The 25,176-nt window shown below is 39.7% G+C and overlaps 1 protein-coding gene across 1 annotated transcript in view; it reads right to left on the reverse strand.

Annotated features, from left to right (window-relative positions):
* LOC135113341 (hemicentin-2-like) overlaps nt 1-13,173 on the reverse strand; it is a 125,121-nt gene extending 111,948 nt beyond the window's left edge. Inside the window, exon 1 of the mRNA XM_064028583.1 lies at nt 12,669-13,173. Coding sequence (XP_063884653.1) covers nt 12,669-12,739 — 71 coding nt within the window. The 5' untranslated portion in view covers nt 12,740-13,173. The remainder of the gene's footprint in view (nt 1-12,668) is intronic.
* Nucleotides 13,174-25,176: the final 12,003 nt, after the last annotated feature.

Here is a 25,176-nt window from a genome sequence, read left to right on the forward strand (position 1 = left end):
GAGGCGAGGCGAAGAGAGGCGAGGCGGGCCAGTGGAAGTGTTAAGGTGCTTTTTGTTCCGCCCACCCACCCACGCACACACACAGAGCTCCCGCCCCGCACACAGCAAGAGAGAGACTTGGTGCATGTTCTCTGAGGCTCCAGTGGCGGTGGAGAGGTGGGCTGATCGATTGCTGTTGCTTCTCTTTCGCTTAATTATTGGCGTATGTGTGGAGTTACCGTGGGTGGGGAGAGAGAGAGAGAGAGAGAGAGAGAGAGAGAGAGAGAGAGAGAGAGAGAGAGAGAGAGAGAGAGAGAGAGAGAGAGAGAGAGAGAGAGAGAGACGCAATATTAAAGAGTTAGAAGGTATGTTGCAATATTGATAAAAATATCTGAGGAAATGTTTTGTATTAAAAAAAGCACGTCACAGAAGAAAGAAAAAGAGGTAGGATGCACTGCAGTACGAGAGAGAGAGAGAGAGAGAGAGAGAGAGAGAGAGAGAGAGAGAGAGAGAGAGAGAGAGAGAGAGAGAGAGAGAGAGAGAGAGAGAGAAATGAAAGACAAGACACGATGAGCATAATTCAATTCTACAAAAATGCAATTACAAAAGAACAATTACGAACACACACACACACACACACACACACACACACACACACACACACACACAAACAAACAAACGCTATATTGGAACCATTCAGTGAGTAACATCATGGTGTGGCTAAGCTCTCCTAAGTGTTGGAAGGGAGCTTGAACAACACACTAATAATGATGTGATAATGTGCTACTGTCCAGCGTCCAGTAGCAACACGTCCCTTCCCTGTGTGGTGTGTGACTGTCGATTCCTGTACCTTATTGGCTGGGTGAAGGCTATTGGTCACACACTGATGGTGACGTGAGGATGTGATGATGTGCCGCTGTGGCTACATTAACGTACAGGACTAAGCCTTAGCTCTCCCGTGTGTGGTATGACAATTCTTTCTACTGTTCTCTTTCATCACAAGCTGCCTCCGCGAATGGATGGATAGTGGATGCATAGACATTTTATTGACCAGAGCAATGCATATTTTTTTCCATAAAAACTATCTTAGAGAATAGATAGATAGACAGATAGAGAGATAGATAGACATTTTGTTGACCACAGCAATGCATAATTCTCATTTTTTTTTTACTTAGAAGCTATCTTAGAGAATAGATAGATAGACAGACAGATAGAGAGATATATAGACATTTTGTTGACCAGAGCAATGCATATTTTTCATTTTTTTTTTCCTTAGAAGCTGTTTCAGAGAATATATAGATAGAAACACAGGTAGAGAGATAGATAGACATTTTATTGACCAGAGCAATGCATATTTTATTTTTTCCCCTTAGAAGCTGTCTTAGAGAAGAGATAGATAGACACACAGGTAGAGAGATAGACAGACATAAACATTATGGTTTTACATTTACTAAGATGTTTTCTTTTCTCTGTATTAGTGAGAATGGTTAGGGACAAAAATGAACTAAAACAGAATGCCAGATCGTAATATTGTTTCAAAGAAGAAAAAAAGAAAGAAAAGAAAATGTAGAAAGAGAATATTTCAATGAGGTTGGCCAATTAAGATATAAAAGACTGCATTTTCTTATCAATATAGTTTCATTAAGTCTCCTCTGGTACTGAAAGTAGAATATTATTTCAAAGAACTTAGCCAGTTCACGAGTACAAGCAAGAAAGACAATTTTTATTTATTTTTTATTTATTTATTTATTTTCATTTATTTATTTATTTTTATTTATTATTTTTTTTTTTTTTTTGGGGGGGTGTGTATGAACTGGTAATTGAGAGACCCTTGTTACCTCTTTTCCAACCTCCCTACCTTCCTTTTTCCTTTTTCTCCTTTCCTCCCCTTCCTCTCGCTCTCTGCCTCCCTCTTCTCCCATCCTTCCTTCATTTCTCTGTCTTTGCCAGCTCTCTTAACACGCACAACCAAAGACCAGCACGAGACTCAACAGATCTTGTACAGTTTCATTTCCCCTTCGTGTGTTTTGTGCTTCCTTTATGTCTCACCTTCTTGTCTCCTTTTTAGTACACTTGTCCAGCCTTTTCACACGTATAAAACAAGCACAACAAAACACTATCGTCAGAGCCATCACATCTTGTATAGTTTTGTTTTTCCCTTCTTGTGTTTCGTATTTCCTGCGTGTCTCACCTTCTTGTCTCCTTTTTACACTTTCCCCAGCCTTTTCACACGCATAAGACAAGAATAACCAAGCAGTATCATCAGACCCAACAGTTCTGCTATAGTTCGTTTTCCCTTTGTGTGTTTTGTGTTCCCTGCCTGCCTCACCTCCTGCAGGCGCCAACACTCGAGCCCAGGCTGTCACGCTGCAAGACCTTCCCGCCACTCAGCGAACACACTTCCCGGAGCTTGCAGCGTGACGGAAAAACGTGCTGGTGCCGCTATCTTTAATGCATTTCTCATGATAGGAGCGTAGGCGTTGTGAAAAGTGGAAATACGAGTATGTGTGCGTATATGTGTCGTGGTACATTCTACGTGCTGCCACGGGACGAGCGAGTCGGCTTCTTTGTGTCTCAGGGTAGAATATTGGCTTTCTTTTTGTAATGGATCTGATCTAACTTATACTAACCTGACCTGACCTGATCTAACCCAACCTTAGGTATTCTCTAACGTTTGGTTGTCTAGTGGTGAGTTTTGTGTGTTTTCAAGGGTGTTTACAAGACTACTGATAATAGGGAAAGTCACCTACTAGAATCTGAAGACTCTGTACTTGGAAAATTTCCCTGGTGACAGAAAGAAATGTTTTAAAATACAGTTAGTGTGTTTTGAAGTTATTACAAGTGTATAGTGATAGTTTATAAAAAAAAATGCAGTATGAACAGGAAAAAACACCCACGAGCACCCAAGGAATCATCTGTCGTTTGAAAATGAAAGGCGAAATTATTCAAAATGCAGGTAATATTGCAATGAACAGGTATGACGCTAACAACAAATTACTCCCCTGACTGGTAATGGCAGTCTAGATTCCTGGTCCGTGCCAAATATAACTCTAATATTACTGCTGGACTTCTGCTGTAAACGCTTCTAAAGATGAATCGTAATGCGCGAATAGTGTTACCTCTGATCGCTATGCATTGATTTCTCTGCCGGAGATCTGGGCTGAATGTAGCTCTTGACCCAGTGGCAGAAGCAGCGACACTAAAAAAGAAAAAAAGAAAAAAAAATCATTGCGCAGGTGAGGCAGCGAGACCAATGTTGACTCCTGCACAAGTGACGGCGGTGAGAAATTAAAATACGAGAGCATAAATAAGAACAAAAGAACATAAAAAAATAAGGGAAGCTGCAAGAAGCCATCAGGCCTACACGTGGCAGTCCCTGTACAAAACATACTAATTTATATTCACCATCATCCTTACCCATAAATTTGTCTGATCTTTGAAAACTCCCTACTGACTCAACACTAACCTGATTATTAAGTCTATTCCATTCACCTAACAATCTACTTCCCTTTTTTCAATCTACAATCCCTTTTTCAAATCTAATATCATCAATCCTGTACCCGAGTTAGGTCAAATGTTAGGTTAGATTTAGTGTGGTTAGGTTAGGTTAGGGTAAGTAAGGTCACTTTAGGTTAGCTTAAGTTACATTAAACTAGGTCAAATTAGGTTATGTTCGGTTAAGTTTAGTTGGGCCAGATTAGATCAAAATAGGTTATGTTAGTTTACGATCAAATGAAGGTTATGTTAGGTTGAATTAGTCGAAATAAGGTTAAGTTAGGTTAGTTAAGGTAGGTTACAATAGGTTAGGTTAGGTTAGGTTAGGTTAGGTTAGGTTAGGTTAGGTTAGGTTGGATGAGGCAAGGTTACATTAGGTTAAGTTAGGTTATATTAGATTGTGTCAGGTTAAATTAAGTTAATTCAGACCAAATTAGGTCAATTAAGGGCAGCTGCTCCAACACCTGCACAGACACACTTGGCAGCGAGGGGACACAGTTTGCCTCGCCTTCAATAGATCGCTGCGAAAATCAAAACTCCTTCATCCGGACACTGGAGTTTGAGGGAAAATTGCTTCGTTCGACAAGGAAAAAAAAAAGAAGTAAAAAAAGGAAAGAAGTCACATTTTTCAGTATTTCACGTTTGCTCGCTTGCTCTCTCTCTCTCTCTCTCTCTCTCTCTCTCTCTCTCTCTCTCTCTCTCTCTCTCTCTCTCTCTCTCTCTCTCTCTCTCTCTCTCTCTCTCGACCCTTCCCTTCTTACCTATAAAACACGTGGTAGTGTTTGCTTTTTTCTCCCCATGTCCTGTTTTCGTGTCTGTGTGTGTGTGTGTGTGTGTGTGTGTAATAACAGTTCCAATTAAGAGCTCTCGTGTTCCCATAAAAATACCTATGAAAATACAAAAAACAAAACAAACAAATCGAAAAGATAAGATCTAACCTAACCTAACATTATTTAATATCACCTAACATACCTTAACCTAACGTAATCTGACCTAACCTTAACTAACTGTACATAACCTATCTTAACCGAATCTCACCTAACCTAACCTCTTTGGACCTAATATAACCCAACCTCATTGGACTTAACATGACCTAACCTAACTTGATGTAACCTATCCTAACCGAATATAACCTAATCTCATTTAACCTAATCTAACCTAACCTAACCTAACCTAACCTAACCTATCCTAACCGAATATAACCTAATCTCATTTAACCTAATCTAACCTAACCTAACCTATCCTAACCGAATCTAACCTAACCTCATTTAACCTAACCTAACCTAACCAAACCTAACCTAACCTCACCTCATTTACAAACGGCACAGATTCGAATTTTCAGAATCTTCCTTAATGAGAACCAGATTTTGCTAATTTTTGTTGAAGTAATTAATGCTGTTTCCTTTCTTTTCTTTTTTCTTATTCCTTGTCACGTGAAGCTAGTCGTAGTAGTAGTAGTAGTAGTAGTAGTAGTAGTAGTAGTAGTAGTAGTAGTAGTAGTAGTTGTTGTTGTTGTTGTTGTCGTAGATGTAACTAGTAGTAGTAGTAGTAGTAGTAGTAGTAGTAGTAGTAGAAGTAGTAGTAGTAGTAGTGTGTGTGTGTGTGTGTGTGTGTGTGTGTGTGCGCACCAATTCATCTTCTGGGACAATGAGACGTCACCGGAAATCATTTTTTTTTTTCCTTTCTTCTTTTATTTCCTCGATGTATTGGCTTTTAATCTTTCCTTTCCCTGAATTAGTCAAAGTTGTGCGCGTTGAACATTTTGTCTTTACTTTTCTTTTTACCTTCGTTTCTTTCATCAACGAACCCTTTCTTTCAATATTTTTTTTTCTGTCACGGACTTTAATCATCGACACAAGAAGAAATTCCTCAGAGTTACACGTGAGAAAAATTGCCCGAAAAATTGAGGGTAATCGTGAAACCAACAGACCCACATTCCCAAACTTTATCCCAGTCACTCCCTGCTGCACAAACTGTTACGATGCTACACTCAAACAGACATCCACACCCATCCACACCTCTCCTATATCTTCACCCCTGCGCCTACACACACACACACACACACACACACACACACACACACACACACACACACACACACCTTCCTTCTCTCTCAGCACCCTAATATCTAAACCCTCTTTTTCCCTTCACCTCTTCACCCTACATTTCAACACTCAAATACCCATACCCTTATTTCCTTCACTTCCTTTCTCACGGTAGACACACTCCCCACCCTATCGTCTGTTTCTCTTCCTTGCACCCTATGTAATACCTGTATCTTCTTAAACTATTCTTCTCAGTACCCTAACACCAACGTATTCTCCTTTTCATTCTCCTCCTTATCACACAGCAAAGACTAACACTCTTCATCCTATAGCTTGTTTCTCTTCCTTACGCCCTAGCTAACATCTGCATCCTGTATATTCCTTTGCATTTTATTTTAGCTAACTGTGATTTTTTTTTTTTCTCCCATTCCTTTACTCCCATAGCATATGTCATCCTTTCCTTCTCTCCCTACATCCTAACAGGCACTCTCACCCTTCTTCTGCACTTCCTTACACTCTGATATTCTACATCCTTCTCCTGTTCTTCATTACAGCTTATCAGATGTAAGTACTCATTGTATCTCCTGTTTTGTGGTCATCTCTCCTGTCCCTTCTTCCTTCACTCTAGTATCAACCACACCCTGTCCTTTACTTCTTCAACCCCTTGGCATTCACACACACACACACACACACACACACACATACCAACACTCACTGCATCTCCTGTGTTCCAATCTCCTCTTCCTTTGCCCTTCGTCCCAGCACCAGCTACACCCTTCCCTTTATTTCTTGAATCCCCTGGCACATACACACACACACACACACACCACAACCTCATCCCCTTCAATTCCTCTCCCTCCTCCGGTTCCCTTTCCTTCATACGCCTGCCCGACCTTTTCACTTCCCCCATTTCCGCGTGTCAGTCGAGGCAGCGGCGGTGAAAGGCGGCGATAGCGAGGCTTCAGTTCAGCACTGCGATAAGAAGCGGGTTTTTAATTCATCACGCACCGATAACAGAACTCGTGTAGTATTTCCCCGTCGCTTTTCTTTTGATGAGCTGCACGTAGGGTATTATATTACAACGGCTTGTTCTCTGTGCGTGTGTGCGTGTGTGCGTGTTCCATTCAGTGGGAGGTACGAAGGCAGTCTTGTTTTCATTCACTCGTGCAAGATAAGGGATCTGATTTTTTTTTTTTTTTTTTTTTTTTGAGACGTGTTTTTTTTTTTTTTTTTTTGAGAGACGTGGAGTTGAGTTGCCTTCTTTGTTTCGTCTTGATTCTGAGCTGTCAAGGAATTTGTCTCTCTTAGTCCCCGCCCTATTCATTATAAAAAAAAATAAATAAATAAAATGCTAAGGAAACTCGTATGTTAGTCGTTTATTTGCGCAACATGAGTAATTTTTATTTATTTATTTATTTATTTATTTATCTTTATTTATTCATTCATTTTATTTATTTATTTATCTATTTTATTTTTAGACATTTATTTTTCTTTTTAGCGAGAGGAACGAACAGTGGATTTGGTTTCGCTGTTTTGTCTTATTCTGAGCTGGAAAGGAATCGATCGCCAAAGTCTCGCTATCTTCGTCCCAAGGCAACTCTGTGTTATTTATTCAGTGGCACAAGACAGCTGACTTACCGGCGAGTGCATTGTTTGGTCACGATTTTGAACCAGAGAGAAATTTCTTGGTCAACTATTTTTCGGCCCATTCACTAAAAGCAATGCCGTGGAAATTCTATATTTTTCATTCATTCGTGAAAGAGAAGCGATTTTGTTTGTTTGTTTTTTTATTTATTTTGGATCAGGGAGTGCATCATTTGCTCTTAATTTGGAGCCACAAAAAATTTTATATCTAAAGTCTTTCATTCTTCGCTCCATTTACTGAAAAATACGCCAAGGAAATTATTATTTGTTAATTCTTTCAAGAAAATTCATGTGAGTTACCATCTTTGGTCTATTTTGAATCTGGAAGCGGATCATTTTGTCTCGATTTTTTTTTTCATTTATTATTTTCGTCTCTGTTTTAAAGTGACATCAAAATGGTTATACAATCGCACACTATTTCCCTTCAATACTGATTTATGAGAAGAGTGATCCGCTGTGGCGACCCCTAAATGGGAGCAGCCGAAAGAAGAAGTAGTAATAGTTTAAATCAAAGATACGAAGCAAGTAATATATTTTTTTACATAAAGAATCAGATTCCATTATTTCTTAGCTTATTTTAAATCAAGGTAACAAAGTTGAGTAGCTTTCATTATTTTTTTCTCTACTTTGAAGCAGAAGGAAATTTATCACAATGTTCCTTATTCTCCCTTGTTCCTTTCATAAAAACAAGTGTGGTTTTCATTCATCAGTACAAGGTAAGGCACTTCATTACATTATTCATTTTAGATTCTGAGGAGTTGATTTAATTATTTCATCATCTATTTTAAACCACAAGCAAATTTATCACTAATGTTCCTTATTTTCCCTCGTTCCTTTCATAAAAAAAAAAATGTGGTTTATTCATTCGAACAAGATAATGAAGCTGATTTCATTATTCTGTTTAGATTTTGACGAGTTGGTTCGATTATTTCCTCTTTTGAACCACAAGCAAAGAACTAATGTCCTTTATTCTCCTTCGTCTCAAAAAAAATACTAATGTGGTTTTCATCTATTCGTGCAAAACAAGGCAGTTCATTCCATTATTATGTTTGTATTCTGACTTTGAGTTGATTTCATTATTCTTTTCCTCTGCTTTAAATCACAGGAAAATTTAACACTAATGCCTTCTATTCTCCTCCGCCCCTTTCTGCTCCTTTTCTTTCATTCGCACAAGATGGCGAGGCTGATTTCATTATTCTGTTTGTATTTTGCCTGAAGAAATATATTAATTGCAGTTTCGTACCACTTTCCTCATTTGTGTTCCTTCCTTCCTTCTTTTTCTCCTTCCTTTCCTTTCTTTTCCTTACCACAATTGCAGACTTAACTTTTATTCATCTTTTCTTTCTTTTATTCCTTGTTTCCTCCTTTCTTTGTCTTCTTTCCTCCTTTCTTTCTTTTTATTGCCTTTTTTTTCTTTTACTTCCTCTATCCGTTATTCTTTTTTTCTATTTCCATACTTTATTTTTTTCTATTCCTTTTCTCTGTTATGCTTACTTTTCCTTTTCTTCTTTATCTTTGTCCTATCGTTCTCTCCCATCTCGGTTTCTTTTTTTATTTAATTTCTTCCCTTTCCTGTTTTTCCTTTCTTCCTTTTCTCTTTTCTCTCCGTCCTTTCTCTAAGCCTATTCCTATCCTATTTTCTCTTGTCTTGTCCCTTCTTCCCTCTTTTCTGTGCCTTTTCCTTCATTGTTTCTCTTCCCTCCTTTATCTAACACTTTTTTTTCCATTCTTTCTCTCTTTCACTTCCCTTCCTTTATTTACCCTCTCCTTCTTGTCTTTCTTTTTCCTTCTCCTTCCTTTATTTACCTCCTTCCTTGCCTTACCTCTTATCTTTCTGCCTTGTATTTGTTTCTATTCCACCACCATCTGAAGCAAGACACTTTTTTTTTTCATTCTCCTTTTCTTCTATATGTCACAGATACACACAAGCATCCCAGCCTCTCATAGCTAGAGCCCAGAGAGAAAGTTAGGTTCCTGGGTGAATTCAAAGGAAGGTGAGGCTAAACTGAGTTCCCTAGCGTGGTACAGCATAGGAAAGACTGTCTGGTATCTGCCTGCTTGCTTGTTGCTCCTCGCCTCCCCTCCCCTTCTTGCGTCCCCGCGTGTTGTGAAACTGTGACATGTCTAGCCGTGTTGGTGGTAGCGGTGGTGGTGATAAATGGTGTTGTGGTGTGTTTTACTTCGTGTGTGGGGGGTAGGGGGTGTTGGTGTGTGTGTGGGGGGGGGGATAGCTGTCATGTCACTTGTCTCTCTTTGTCTCTCTTTCTCTCTGTCTGTCTGTCTTTGTCTTTATTTTTGCTCTCTCTCTCTCTCTCTCTCTCTCTCTCTCTCTCTCTCTCTCCCCTCCAACCCTACACAACACACACCCACCTTCTTTCTCACCCTCCCTCCCTACACACACACACACACACACACACACACACACACACACACACACCCGGAAAACATTAAAGCCATGAAAACTAAAACTTTCCTCGCACAGAATCATGAGGAAACGTAACGGCGGGGAAAACTCTCGGCAATAAAGGACGTATATGTAGAATTTCCCTTTTTTTTTTTTCCTCCTTGTATTTTGTGTTTTTTTTTCTGCCACATTTGCATCTACTACGTGTCTGTGCGATCTTGTCTCTCTACACAGCACCGGCGAGAGAGAGAGAGAGAGAGAGAGAGAGAGAGAGAGAGAGAGAGAGGGGTGGGGAAGAAGAGAAGAAAGTACTGCCGCTGCTGGTGAGACTCGGTATGCCTGTCTGAGTTTCGTGAGTCTATTTTGTGCCTGGTGGTGGTGGTGGTGGTGGTGGTGGTGGTGGTGGTGGTGGTGGTGGTGGTGGTGGTGGTGGTATTGTTGTATTAGAAGATTGTTTTTTCTATTGGGTGAATTACTGATATTGTTATTGTTGTTTGTTGTTGTTGTTGTTGTGGTGGTGGTGGTGCTGCTGTTGTTGTTGTTGTTATTGTATTATAATAGCGTGTGTTTGGTGGGTGAATTATTAGTGTTGTTGTTGTTGTTGTTGTTGTTGTTGTTGTTGTTGTTGTTGTTGTCGTTGATTTAGCAAAGGGAGAAGGGTAGGGAGAAACAGATGAGAGAGAGAGAGAGAGAGAGAGAGAGAGAGAGAGAGAGAGAGAGAGAGAGAGAGAGAGAGAGAGAGAGAGAGAAGAGGAGCAGGGAAATAAGAAGAGATAGGTAAGAAGGGAGAGAGATAAGAAGAGACAGATAAGGAGAGAGATAAGAAGGGAGGGAGAGAGAGAGAGAGAGAGAGAGAGAGAGAGAGAGAGAGAGAGAGAGAGAGAGAGAGAGAGAGAGAGAGAGAGAGAGAGCAGCTGCAGGAGTGGGCGGAGCGGAAGGCTGTTTGCGGAGGAGGAAGAACAGGAGGAGGAGGAGCAGGAGGAGGAAGAGCAGGGTGCCTCATCTCATCCTTTAGTCCGAGAATTTTAAAGTTTCAGATCCTGCTTTCCAGTTTCTCCCGCTGCGCTAAGAACATTCTCGCCTTTCGCTCTAAATAACTGAATGAATGAATATCTTAACTAGTTTCCCTCGTCTTCTTAATCTAAGCTAACGTAACTAACCTAATATAACCTGTTATCTAACCCAGCCTTACGCAGCTTACCTATCCAAACTTAATATAACTTACCCTATTTAATCTACCTTAATCTTATCTATCATAACCTCACCCCACTTAACCGAACAGCTTCCCACGTCTTTCTAATCTAATGTAACTTACCTGGCAATCTAACTTATTATTATCTAACTTGGCCTCGCCCAACTAACCTAACGTATCTAGCCTAACTAACCTTAAATAGCTTCTCTCGTGTTCCTAATCAAACTTAACTTAATCTAGCCTACTCGTGTTATCTAACCTAGCCTCACCCATCTTACCTAACCTAACCCTAAATAGTTTATCTTGTGCTCCTAATCTAACTTCACTTTACTTACCTAATCTAACTTAATTATAATCTAATCCCCCTAACTTAACCTTACTTAAGCTAACCTAAACAACCATCACTAAATTTTACCTTACGTAATCTTATTTTTCCTTACCTAACCTAACCTAACCTAACCTAACCTAACCTAACCTAACCTAACTTAACCTTACATTGCCTAACGTAACCTAATTTAACATAATCTTACCTTACCTACTTTAATCTTGCTTTATTTTTTCTAACCATACGTTACATTGTCTTGTCTACCTTATTATAGTCTAGATTTACCTTGTTTTAATGTTCGTTTCCCTCTGCCAAGCTAACTAACCTAATGTTTACTTACCTAACCTAATCATACCTAATGTTTCCTTACCCTACTTTTCTTTGCCTTATCTCACCTAACATTGCCTCACTTATCCATTATGATATTACTTGATCTTATCTTCCCTAGCCTTATCACACCTTATTTTAACTAATGTAACTGTGAAGCTAAGTTGTAAGCTATTAAACTATCTAACAAAGTCATTAATTTACTAACAAATTAACTTAACATAAAAAATAGCAAAAACTACTTAAACGAAGCTAATTGACTAATTTAATTGACTAATCAACTCTAACTACCATAATTGACAAGCTACAGCTAAATAACTACCAATCCACCAACTACAGCTAAATAACTTTTAAATACAGCTGCTTATAAGGACACCTCACAAAAGGCACGCTCGTCTCCCAGTTACTTATATCATTAATCGTTAGAAGAACACAATTAATATAAGCTCTGTTTGGGGACCGGCATCTCAGTGGGCCTTTTTTATTTTTTCTTATAATTTTGTTGCCCTTGATCGGTCCCCCTCCTATATAAAAAAAAAAAAAGTCAGATACACAATTTGTAGATTCCTCCTGATAAATTAAATTGTTTCCTATTTTTTTTTAACAGTGTAGGGGATTTCATAATTTATCATAACATTTGCCAGTTTGAGAACGTAAAAATTTCCTGTTTTTTTCCTGACTTTGAATGTGTGTATTTTTTATTTATTTAATTACTTTTTTTTTTTGAGAGAGAGAGAATCGCTTCGCTTTTGCACATTACAGGAGTAATTTCACAATTCATCAAAATATTTGTTAGTTCGAGAACATATATATTATTTTTTATTCCTTTCTGGTTAAGAGCGAACACACAAGAAAGAGAGAGAGAGAGAGAGAGAGAGAGAGAGAGAGAGAGAGAGAGAGAGAGAGAGAGAGAGAGAGAGAGAGAGAGAGAGAGAGTGCAAGGAGCCAGTGGGCCTACACGTGGCCGTCAAAATAAAACACACGCCTATACACACCTGTCCCTCCTGTTCATAGATTATAATAATTTATAACTCCCTATTGACTCCTGACCTGACTACTGCGTCTTTTCCGGTGATCCACCAGTCTTGTGAACCAGTGCCTTCCCATATACTCATGTACTCGTACATCCAACATTCTGTAAATCTCTCCAATCATTCAAAGTTCCCTATTGATTCTACCTAGTTCCTGCGTCCATCTCATTCAGACACTAGTTTCGTGGAGCAGCTTCCTTTTATCACTGCTCATCCTCACACTTACCTGCACAGGATTGGCTCACGAGTCACCTGCCACGCCTCCTTCAGGTGCCTCTTCGCCCCTCGCACCTGCATGCACCAGTCACGCCAACTTTCACACGTGTAGTTTTCATGACGCAATCAGTAAATTTCCTCTTTTCAGCTGCCTGTCATAGTGAGATGTATTAGTTAAGCACTGTATGTAGTTACTTTGTTTTCTGTCTAGGGTGCGCCTGTAGTTTAGCGTGCGTTCTTAATCTTGGGTAAGCACCGAGTCACTGACAGTCACTGCTGGGTTGGTGAAGAAGCGCGAGTGCGTGATGGTCCCGTCTCAGTGGACTGGAGCGGCGCGCATACTTCCCCTCCCAGCTCCTGATCCAGACTGCCTCCTGACGAGTCTTCCAGCCTTCCCTTGACAATGGCCGCCCACCTTTCCTACCTTCCTTAATCTTCCCACCCCTGGAAACCAACATCTCCTCTTCCTCCTCCACCTCAGTTTTACGAAAGCCACTTCTGTTTTCTCCCCAATCAAAACCACGCTGGCAAACTCACTCAGTGTCTTCTTACCACAGAAAATCATTCTTCATAAGAACATAAGAAATAAGGGAAGCTGCAAGAAGCCATCAGGCTTACACGTGGCAGTCCCTGTATAAGATATACCTACCTATTTCCACCTATCATCCCAATCCATAAACCCGTCTAATCTTCTCTTAATATTACTTCGGGCCCTCTACTTTTAACACTCCTAAAAATGAATCCTAATACCCTATTTACCCTGTTTCTGGCCCCTATGCATTGCTTTCCTAGACGGAGCTCAGAGCTAACTGTAACTCCTAAATATTTTTCATACCCTGAGCCTACCAGAGTTTCGTTATTTATTGTGTATCTCCTTAGTTATGGAAATATGTCAGCTTCTCATTCTCATCTGCTCTAAACATCTGTTCACTATTTAGCATATCCTGCATGTTTTCCTGGGTGAAGACAGTTAAAAAATACTCATTCAGAATCTTACTAATCCCAGCCTCCCTATTGTCGAAGGAAAACCACCAAATATAAATTAAGCCCCAGTGAAAGGCCCTAGGGAACCCACCTCTTTGTGCACCACCCCAGCAAACCTACCTTAGCCTCTCGTGCCAAGAAAACTCAGTGTAGAACATCCACAGCAAACCTAGTCCAAGGAAATGCACCAAATTTTAGACGACACCCAGTAAAGAGAGAGAGAGAGAGAGAGAGAGAGAGAGAGAGAGAGAGGGTCTTTGTTCATTGTTTTCTTTTCTTTCTTCCTTTTCTTATTTGCTTGTATTTTTTTTTTATTGCCACACACGACCTTCAGCTTTTCAGTGACGGAACCATTTTGAACACACGCCAAAGTCTACCACCACTTAATAATGCGACCGATGCAATAATACGACCACTTAGATAGTACGACCATTTCATTAATACTACCACTTCAGTAATAGGATTGTTCAATAATACGACCACCTGCATAATACGGCCGCTTCAAAGACACATTAATGAATTCATAATCAAGTTTAATGTATTACAACTCACTCATGATTTTTCAGCGCCCGTGCATGGTTAGTCAGTTAGTCAATTAGTTAGTTGGTTAGTTTATTAGTTTATTGACAACAAATAGCCACTAGTACATTACAAGTTACATTACTACTACTACTACTACTACTACTACTACTCTATTTTCATCATCATCGTTTTCCTCCTCCTCCTCCTCCTTCTATGGACTTCTTCCGTCAGTGATCGCCACAGCAGACCATCCCTCTCAAATACACTCAGTCTGCTGCGCCTTCCTCACTCACAAACATCCCTTCCTTCAATACATCCATAAACTTTTTTCTCAGGTCCTCCTCTTTCCTCACGTGCATCTCCAGCATCCTTCCCCCGTCCCCTCGCACACGCCTCGTCTCTCCTGACACGCCCAGTCAACCTCAGTGTCTTTTTAGCTTTGTTCCTGAACTGACCCATTTGTGTGTTGTACTTCTGATGTATTCGTTACAGTAACTTAAACTAGATCCTGTTACAAGACGAAATAAGGCGGCGGAACTTCAAATCCAAAGCAGTCACTATAAACACGCATACGTACAAATGCCTAAGTTGTATTCCCTCCTGTAAAAAGTGCTCGAGACATGACGGAGAAACTTAGAAAAAAAAAAAAGAAAGAAAAGAAACACGAACTTTAAACATACACCCTAGAGGATTCACTGTAAACATAAGACGACATCAATAAAATTCACTTCAACAACACAACTACTTCAATCAGTAACACGGCCAAACATATTCCGGTCACATTCACAACTGGTCAGCCTCCAAATCAATCAGCTGCCGCAGTGCCCTTGTATATTAAGTGACTGTTCTGTCCATAAGTCACAGCTGGTATTAATACGTCACGCATTACACGAGAGGGTGAATCACGCCCCCGCTACATCATGCGAGGCCCGGGCACTAATGTAGGCGTTGCTGTCACGCGTACCTCCATCACAGCCAGCCAACACATCATAGGCAGGGGTAACGTACGAGTAGAAACACACACACACACACACACACACACACACACACACACACACACACACACACACACACACACACACACAAGGTAAATATACATATGGAGACAAGGCAGCAAGAGTATACCAGGCCCTGTATACCACAACTAGACACACAAACACACACACACACACACACACACACACACACACACACACACACACACGGTTCTGTTTCATAATCTCTGTCATTTTATTATTTCATCATATCAATTTTTCATTTCGTTAATGTGAAAAGAATAAGCTACTCTACCTTTATTTATTCACGGTAGATTTATTCATGAAAGCAAGACCTGCCACCACACTTCAGACAGAAAAATAACATTACTCTCTCTCTCTCTCTCTCTCTCTCTCTCTCTCTCTCTCTCTCTCTCTCTCTCTCTCTCTCTCTCTCTCTCTCTCTCGTCAGAAGCCTCTTACTACATCTGCGCACTGACAAATGACACTCTCACTCTCTTTCTCCTGTTATTGATTCTTCTCACAAAATTCTACTCAGACACAGACAGATCAAAGGCAGCCTGGTGTACACTGTCTGCTTTAAAACCAACCCGAGCCTGTTACGTGATACCATGCCTTTACTTGAGTGTCTGTCACGTGACGCCAACAACCACGGAGCCAAAAACCTCTCTTCTCTCCTCCATCCTGACCAGATTTGTCACACTTCATCTGTTTATGTCTTCCATCAACGTCTCCATGGACTTCTTCCTTTGTCTGGTTCATATCTCTTGTTTATGTTTTCCTATCAAGCTCTCCATGAACCTCCTGTCTTCCTTTGCCTCTTCTTCCTTCAGTTGATGAATGAAAAGATTATTGGAATTAACTCAGTAATCAAGTCGTTATTACTGAGTTACGAGGGAGCTTTAAATGAAGATTAGAATTTATGGATGGGGATGATTGGTGGAAATATTTAGGTAGGTATGATTCAGTAAGGGACTGCCACGTGTAGGCATGATAGTTTCTTGGAGCTTCAGTTATTTTCCAATGTTCTTAACCCTTTCACAGTTATTTGGCACATCCTTCCTTAATTAATAGCTACTCTAACTGTTTTCTCTTGTTGTACAGGCATCTCCAGTTGTTATACTAGCTAGAAACTGTAAGATCCATTTTAAATTCCTTCTTTTCTTGTAAATGCTTATAAAGATTTAATTCATTGTATAGTGTCGTGAATTGTTGCTTATCGCTATGAAAAGGACAACTCTTCCCCAGCAAGTAATAGCAATCCCTTTTCATTCTTCCAGTCCTCTGTACGTGTCTCAAGAACTCCACGGGTCTCCTCCAGTGACTCCTTACAAGCCAATGATACCGCACCAAACACAAATAGACGAAAAGGATCCTTGTATTTGCTGTAGGTGTCACTCTCTCACTCATGTCTTGCGTCACCTTCACGTACAACCTAGAGCCACTAATTCACTATGGCTTTAAGTCTCTGTACTCCTGAACCAGCACACACACACACACACACACACACACACACACATACACACTCCACTCGACGAAGTTAAAAAGAAGACAAAAATCATAAAACACACTCAAGAGAGAAAGAAATATTTGAGGTACAGAAAAATCGTGTCTTGTCCGCCCCTTTCATTTATTTTTCTCGGTAATAACAGCAACAGCAAAATTCAGGAGACAACTTGCAGTGGCGTGAAGTTTAGATGGATGACAGGGTCAAGGCTAGCACAGGGTGAGATGCGATACTTTGGTGATGGGACAGAAAAGGAAGTGAGTGTTGAGAGAATGGTATACGAACGTTAGAGGAGGGTGAAGGAAGGAAGGAAGGAAGGAAGGAGGCGCAGTAAGGGAGGGATACATAAGGGGATGTGTCTGTGTAACGAGTGAAGTGAGGAAAAAAAGAGAAAGATGTGATAAAAAAGGATGAGGGAGAGAAAACGGGATGGAAATAAATAAAGAAAAGAGATGGAAGACTGATTTGATTAAAAAAGATTAAAAAAAGAAAGGATGAAAAACGAGGTGAGAAATATAGAGAAAGAGAAGTAGAGATAGGGATGGAGACAGAGAAAGAAAGACAGTAATGTGTTGTTGATAAAAGAAAGAAGAGAGTTGGGAAGACAAACTGGAAAAAAGAAAATGAAAAAAAAAAAACGGAATGAGAAAGAAAACGGAGATAAAGAGAGAAAGGAGATGGGGAGACTAATTGAGAGAAGAAGAAAAATTAAAAAAAAACTGACAATAAAGACAAAGAGAGATGGAAATGGAAATAAAAAAAGAAGAAAAAGTGGAAAGACTAATTAGGAAAAGAAGAAAGCATAAGAATGAGAATGAGAAATGAGAAATGAGAGAAATGAGAAAGGAAAACAAATAGACAAAGTAAAAAAAAAAAAACAAAGAAAAGGAAGAAGAAAAAAAAAAGCTGGAAAGGAGATGCAAAGACGAATAAAAAAAAGGGATAAAAAAAACAGAATAGCAAACAGAGGAGATGGAAGGAAAGAACGAAAAAGGGAAGAAGGAAATGGGAAAAAGGCTAAAAGAGAAAGAGAGGCGAACAAGCAAAAAGAGGTGTGACAGAAGGGAATAACACTGGAGAGGCGCAATGACAAGAACAGACGAAAGACGGAAATGAAAGGAGAGGGAAAAGAAGAAATAGGAAATAGAAGGAAGAAAATACTTAGAAAATACAGATAGGAGAAAGAAAAACAGGAAGAAAAGGACAGGTCAAGAGAAGAGGAGAGTTAGGAAAAGCGAATACAGACAGAGAAAAGAAAAAAACAAGAAGAAAGGGACAGATCAAGAGAAAAGAAGAATTAGGAAAAGCGAGAAACCGAAAAAGGAACGATAGATAGAAACACGAACGAGGAATAATAACGAAAACAGCAAAGGAAAAAATATAAGAGATAGTAAGGAGACAGGAAGGCAAAAAAAAAAACACAAGTGGAAACACATAACAGGATAAAGAGAAGAAAAAGGACAGCAGGAAACGAAGAGGCACACGGAGGAGGAAAATATGCATGGAGAATATGAAAGAAAAATATGCACTGTTGCTAAAGTTTAATTGTTAGGCAAAAGTTGAGCAAAACACTCATTTTAATTAATAGCAACACACACCTTGTTTTCTTGGCACTTAGCAGGAGAGAGAGAGAGAGAGAGAGAGAGAGAGAGAGAGAGAGAGAGAGAGAGAGAGAGAGAGAGAGAGAGAGAGAGAGAGAACAATAAGATGGAGAAACACAAACTGGTTGATTTATTTGGTTATTTAGTGTGTGTGTGTGTGTGTGTGTGTGTGTGTGTCAGTCGTGTGGAGGTTAAAAAAAATAATGGAAATCAATTGTATATATATTTTTTTCTTCTCTGCTTGACGTGAATTTGAACCCAACTCAATATATTCACTCCTATATATGCAATAATTAATGAGTGACTGAGTGTTGTACGCATTCCTGAAAACACTCATTTATCACTCATGTCTACGCGGAGCATCAGTGCATCAAGGTACGACAACAAATAAACACAACAATAAAAAACGGAGAGGAATACAAAATAATAACAAATGTCCCTTTTTTTAAACTTGTATGTGATTATTCCTGGCGTGTTTAGGAGATTATAAAAAGTTAATTCACTAGCTGAAATACACTAGTAGTAGTAGTAGTAGTAGTAGTAGTAGTAGTAGTAGTAGTAAACAGTAGTAGTAAGTAGTAGTAGTAGTAGATTAAAAAAGTTAACTCATTAGCTGAAGTTCACTAGTAGTAGTAGTAGTAGTAGTAGTAGTAGTAGTAGTAGAGATCTCATACCTGAAGGAAGTTGTGGTGGTTGGCAGTGGTGGTTGTGGTGATGTTGGTGGTAATTATTTTGATATTTAGATTGCTATTTAGAGGCTTACTTAAGTTAGCTTGTTATTCAGTTAGATAGTTAATAGGTTTGTGGTGATTGTGTTGATCTTAATAGTTAGATTAATATTTAGTTAGTTAGTTAATTAATTAGATACCAGATTGTGGTGGTGCTGGTCTTGATTTTCTGTCCACTTGCTAGTTAAAGTAGTTGCTTAGTGAAGTAGTAAATGTACATGTGTGAACGAGTGAATCAGTCAGTGTTCAGTGACATTTCGCTATCAAATAATCAGTAAGAGATGCACTTCATTTAGAAAATAAATAGATTATTTAGTTAAAAAGTAAGCGTGTGTGTTTATTTTTTGTGTTCCTGCATTAAAGTAAAACCACGAGTAATTGCATCAGGATCTTTAAAACATGAGCGAACCTCACCAAAAATTAATGTTTTCTACATGAAAGTACAGCGAAAAAAACGTTTTATTGGTAAATTTCTGACTATATTTACTATGTGTCCTGAGGGACGTATACTTAGTAATGATAATGATGCTACTACTACTACTACTACTACTACTACTACTACTACTACTACTAATAATAATAATAATAATAATAATAATAATAATAATAATAATAATAATACTATTGCTGCTACTACTACGATTACTACTACTAATGCTACTACTACTGCTACTACTACTACTACTACTACTACTACTACTACTACTACTACTACTACTACAATGAGTACTGCTGTTGCTACTAGTACTACTACTATTACTACTACTACTACTACTACTACTACTACTACTACTATTACTACTACTACTACTACTATTACTACTACTACTACTACTACTACTACTACTACTACTGCTAGTATTACTACTACTACTACTACTACTACTACTACGAATACTGCTGCTGCCGCTACTACTACTACTACTACTACTACTACTACTACTACTACTACTAATAATAATAATAATAATAATAATAATAATAATAATAATAATAATAATAGTAATAATAATAACAAGAATAATCATCATCCTCATCATAATATCAAGAATAACTAATAATGATGCCGATAATGACCACAGTAATAGCAGTCTCTACTACAATAACAAAAACACTCGCTCACATATTACACCCACACACTGAGGAACACCCGCGTCACTCTGCACGCGCGTCTTTGTCCCTCCCCACGCAGCAATCGCCGCCCCAGACAGCATCAAGGCACACGTGAGCAACTCGTCTCTGTTCCCTCGCGTCCCCGCCTTCCTGAATCCCTGAATCCTCCCCCGTATTTTAAAACGCTTTGTTTCCTCAGAAAGATCGTTTTCACGGGCCTCACAGATAATTAGTTTGATTTTCATGAGTGTAGTTTTACGTTGGTGATGTGAAGTATTTGTTTAACTACCGCTGTTATTATGAAAACACCTTTGAAAGCTGCTACAACTTTTATTCCTCAAAGACTTAGTTTCTCCGTCTACTAACTTGACACAGCCTTCCAGAGAGCTGTTCCCTCTTCAGTGTCGATGAACTGTCCCCCTCCTCTACACTGGTATTTTCAAGGTAACAGTTTCTTTTATAAGTTATTGAGAATTTCAAGATTAACAGACTGTAGAAGAAGTTACTGAATATTTTCGAAGGTAAGACTAAATGAGTAGGTAAACAATATCCAAGATCCAGACAACACTTGAGAAAACCAGGCAGTAGCAGAAGTTATGGGGACTTTCAAGGGTTACAAGCTAAATAAATAGAGACAAACAAGATTCAGCTTCCACTTCTATCATATTCCACTGCTGCAGGACACTGGACATGAACCAGCACCACTACCACCTTCACCACCACCGCCACCGCCACCCAGGGACAGCGTGTCATTGGCTAAACTTCCTCGTGTTCTTTCAGTGTACGGGGTTTCTTATTGGCCAGCCTCTGAGGTCAGCCTTTGCACTCGAAAAAGAGAGATGAAAATAAAAGAAGCGTCTCTCGGGACAAGGTTGCCGACGTATCTCTTTCACATCAATTATTTTCCAGTTGAGTTCTGTTTTTGTATCCTTTGGCCTTCATGTTCTCACCTCTGTGTCTGTGTCTGTCTCTCTCTCTGTTTCTCGATGTGCACTTCCTAGTTTCGTTTTATGTTTCTGGGTATAAGAGTTGGTGCGGGAGAAAAGTCAAGGAAATTAAATGTCCAAGTGTGTGTGTGTGTGTGTGTGTGTGTGTGTGTGGTGTGTGTGTGTGTGGGGTAACGACTTTGTATTCATTTCTTAGCTTAGCCTTGCCAGTTAGGTTAGGTTAGTTTGGTTAGGTTAGGTTAGGTTAGGTTAGGTTAGGTTAGGTTAGGTTAGGTTACTCTGTTTAGGTTAGATTAGTTTGGTTAGGTTAAATTAATCTGGTTAGGTTAGGTTAGGTTAGTTTGGTTAGGTTAGGTTAGGTTAGGTTAGGTTAGGTTAGGTTAGGTTAGGTTACTCTGTTTAGGTTAGATTAGTTTGGTTAGGTTAGATTAATCTGGTTAGGTTAGGTTAAGTTAGTTTGGTTAGGTTAGGTTATTTTCGTTAGATTTTTACTCTGGTTAGGTTAGATTTATTTGGTTAGGCTAGATTAATTTATTTATTCATTTATTTATTTTATTTAATTATTTAGTATTTTTTTATGTAAGAGGGGGCACCGGACGAGGGCAACAAAATTGTAATAAAAAAAAAAGGCCCACTGAGGTGCCGGTCCCCGAACAGAGTCGAAAGCGGTAGCCAAAAACTAAAGGCTAAGTGTCTTGAAACCTTCCTCTTTAAAGAGTTTAAGTCATAGGGAAGCTGGAAATAGAGAAGCAGACAGGAAATTTTAGAGTTTACCAGAGAAAGGGATGAATGACTGAGAATACCGGTTAACTCTTGCATTATAGAGATGGGCAGAATAGGGGTGAAAGAAAAGAAAAAAAGTCTTGTGCAGCGAGGCCGTGGTAGGAGGGGAGGCATTCAGTTAGCAAGATCAGAAAAGCAGTTGACATGAAAATAGCGGTAGAAGACAGCAAGAGATGTAGAAGATAGCAAGAGATTAAGTTAGTTTAGGCTAAGTTAGTTTGGTTAGTTTACATTAATTTAGTTAGGTTAAGTTAGTGTGTGTGTGTGTGTGTGTGTGTGTGTGTGTTTAACCAATAGTGAGGATAAACTCCTTTCTTTTGTTCTTATAGTCTTTTTAGCCATGGTTTCCGAATTTTTCTTTGTTCTAGGTCCTAGATGCAATCGTAGCCTGACCTGACGACCTCTAGTGCGTGTCGTGTGGTGTTGATTGCCAGCCACTGTGATGTGCTTATCGTACTTGCTTGGGTTTGTTTACTTGTGTTGTTCTTGAGACTCGTACACCAAGCATCAAAAATATCCTCTGCTTCCTTTTCCTCTTCATCTTCCTCCTCCTCCTCCTCCTCCTCCTCCTCCTCCTCCTCCTCCTTTTGATCCTTTTCCTTTTCCTCTTCTTCCTCTTGTTGATCATCCTCTTCCCCTTCCTCTTCTTAATCCTTTTCCTTTTCCTCTTCCTCTTCCTCCTCCTCTTAATTCTTTTCCTCTTCCTTTTGCTCCTCCTCTTCATTTTCCTCCTCCTCCTCCTCCTCCTCCTCCTCCTCCTCCTCCTCCTCCTCCTCCTCCTCCTCCTCCTCTTCCTCTTCCTCTTCCTTCTTCTTTTCCTCCTCCTCTTCCTTCTTCTTTTCCTCCTCCTCTTCCTCTTCCTTCTCCTCCTCCTCCTCCTCCTCCTCCTCCTCCTCCTCCTCCTCCTCCTCCTCCTCCTCCTCCTCCTCCTCATCTTCTTTCTTTTCCTCTTTCTTCTCCTCCTCCTCCTTATCATCATCATCATCATCATCGTCATCATCATCATCATCATCATCATCATCATCATCACCACCACCATCGTCACCACCACCACCGTCACTATTACCATTCTCCTCACCACCACCACCACCACCATCATCATCATCATCATCATGGAAAAAAATATAATGGACAAATAATAAGTAAAATAAGCTATAGCGTTGCATCACCACCACCACCGCCACCGCCACCACCACCGCCACCGCCACCACCACTACCACCACCACCACCACCATCACCACCTCCCCCCATCCCATCCTAAAGATAAAGTTTGCGAAAGAAAAAAAAAATGAAAATAAAAGGAAGTTGAGAAAAATACTAATAATGATAAAGGAAAGAGCGTCTGAGAGAGAGAGAGAGAGAGAGAGAGAGAGAGAGAGAGAGAGAGAGAGAGAAATCTTATTTCAGTGCCATCTTTCTAAATCTGCTTTGGGTATTTGCGTCATTGTTTAAAAGAGAGAGAGAGAGAGAGAGAGAGAGAGAGAGAGAGAGAGAGAGAGAGAGAGAGAGAGAGAGAGAGAGAGAGAGAGAGAGAGAGAGAGAGACTCACCACCTCACCACCACCACCACTATAGTGTACCCAAACCTTACTTCCTGCCTGTCGCCCCCCCCCAAGCCCCCTCCCTCCTCCACAAGCCCGGGGGAGGATGGCAGGCAGGGAAGACTAAAGCAGAAGTTAATGAAGAAAGTCGACCCGTGAAGACCTGGAGGAAAAACAGGAGTGAGTGGCACTGGAGGAGGGAGAGGGAGAAGTAAGGAGAGTTAAGGTAAAGATGAGGGAGGGAGAAGGAAGGAACAAGAAAGCAACACAAAGGAAGAGCAAATATAAGGAGAGGGAGAGTAAGAAGGGAAACAAAAGGAAAGGGAGAGGAAGATAAAAAGAGGGAAAAAGAGAGAGGGAGGAAAGTTCACGTAAGGGAGGAGGGAGAGGGGGTAGAGGAAAGGTGAGTGAGGGATAGAGGTAATAGAGAGAGAAAGAGGGAGAGGGAGAGGTAAGGGAGAAGTAATGGAAGAAATGGAAAAGAGATAAAGGAGGAGAAAACACACAGAGAGAGAGAGAGAGAGAGAGAGAGAGAGAGAGAGAGAGAGAGAGAGAGAGAGAGAGAGAGATAACATAAGTGAGAGAATTGCGTAGGTTTTGGTATTGAAGGGTAGAGAAAACAACAGTGAGAGGCTGAGAGAGAGAAGTGATAAGGGAGAGGAGATAGAGCCTTTGTGATCCCATTTCTTTTGAGCAGAGAGGGGGAATCAGAGGCAGTATGGAGAGGAAGAGTTTAAGAGAGAGTGTCCATGGTGTTAGTAGTGATGGGTAAGGTGTGGCTGGGTGTTTGAAAGGAGGCAAGGAAAGAAGAGGAGATGATATGGTGAGAGGAGAAGGGAAGGGAGGAATGTGGTATTGTTTTACTTCTTGTTGGGTGAGGAGGATGAGGAGAAAGAAGAAAAGAATTTTGAAAAAAAAAAACATAGTGAAAAGGAGGAAAAACGGAAGGAGAAGAAGATTAGTGAAAAGTGAAAGAAAAAAGAAGGAAAAAGGGGATAAAGAAAGGAAGTGAAAAAGGGCAGTGAAAAGAAGAAAAAAAGAGGAACAGAAGTAAAGAGAAGAAGAAAAAATAAAAAAGGAAGGAAGTGAAAAAGTCAGTGAAAAAATAAGAATAAGAAAGGGAAGGAAAAAAGGAAGAAAAAGAAGTAAATGAGAAGGAAGAAAAAACGAAGAACAAGATAACAAGAACAAAACGAACTGAAAAAAAGGAAGAAAAAAGGAAGGAGGAAATAAGAACGCAAGGAAGGAGAAAAATTGCAAAAAAATGAAAGAAAACAAGCCAAGGACGAGAGAGAAGAACAAAAACAAGATGAATAATAATAATCTTCACACTGCTCGACTCCTATCCTCTACAAACGTCACCAGCCAAGCAAAATAGGAACTAGCGAATCTCGGAGAACAAGAAAACAGAGAAGCACCACAAGTAAATATAAGATCATGTTCTCCAACTTAACATAAAACATCGCTTGTCATTTAGGAGAATGTCTTTAGGAGAATGGGAAGAAAAATAACTAAACTGGAGAATTGGGTTGTGTTAAGTCTTACTGTCAACTTAAAAAAATAAATAAAATAATAAAATATGCTGTGAATAATACTAGTTCTTGTTCTTATTGTTTTCTTCTTCATTTTATCCTCTTCTTTCTTCCTCTCCATTCTTGTCTTCTTCGTCCTATTCCTTGTTTTCTTCTTTTTGTTTTTCTTGTTCTTATTCTTCATCCTCTTATTCTTGTCCTTCTCTTTCTTCTTTTCCATCTCCTTTATGTTCTCCTCCTCTCTCCTTTCCTTCCTTCTCTTCTTC

The sequence above is a fragment of the Scylla paramamosain genome, chromosome 25 (genome assembly GCF_035594125.1).
Source record: "Scylla paramamosain isolate STU-SP2022 chromosome 25, ASM3559412v1, whole genome shotgun sequence".
Classification (NCBI taxonomy): Eukaryota; Metazoa; Arthropoda; class Malacostraca; order Decapoda; family Portunidae; genus Scylla; species Scylla paramamosain.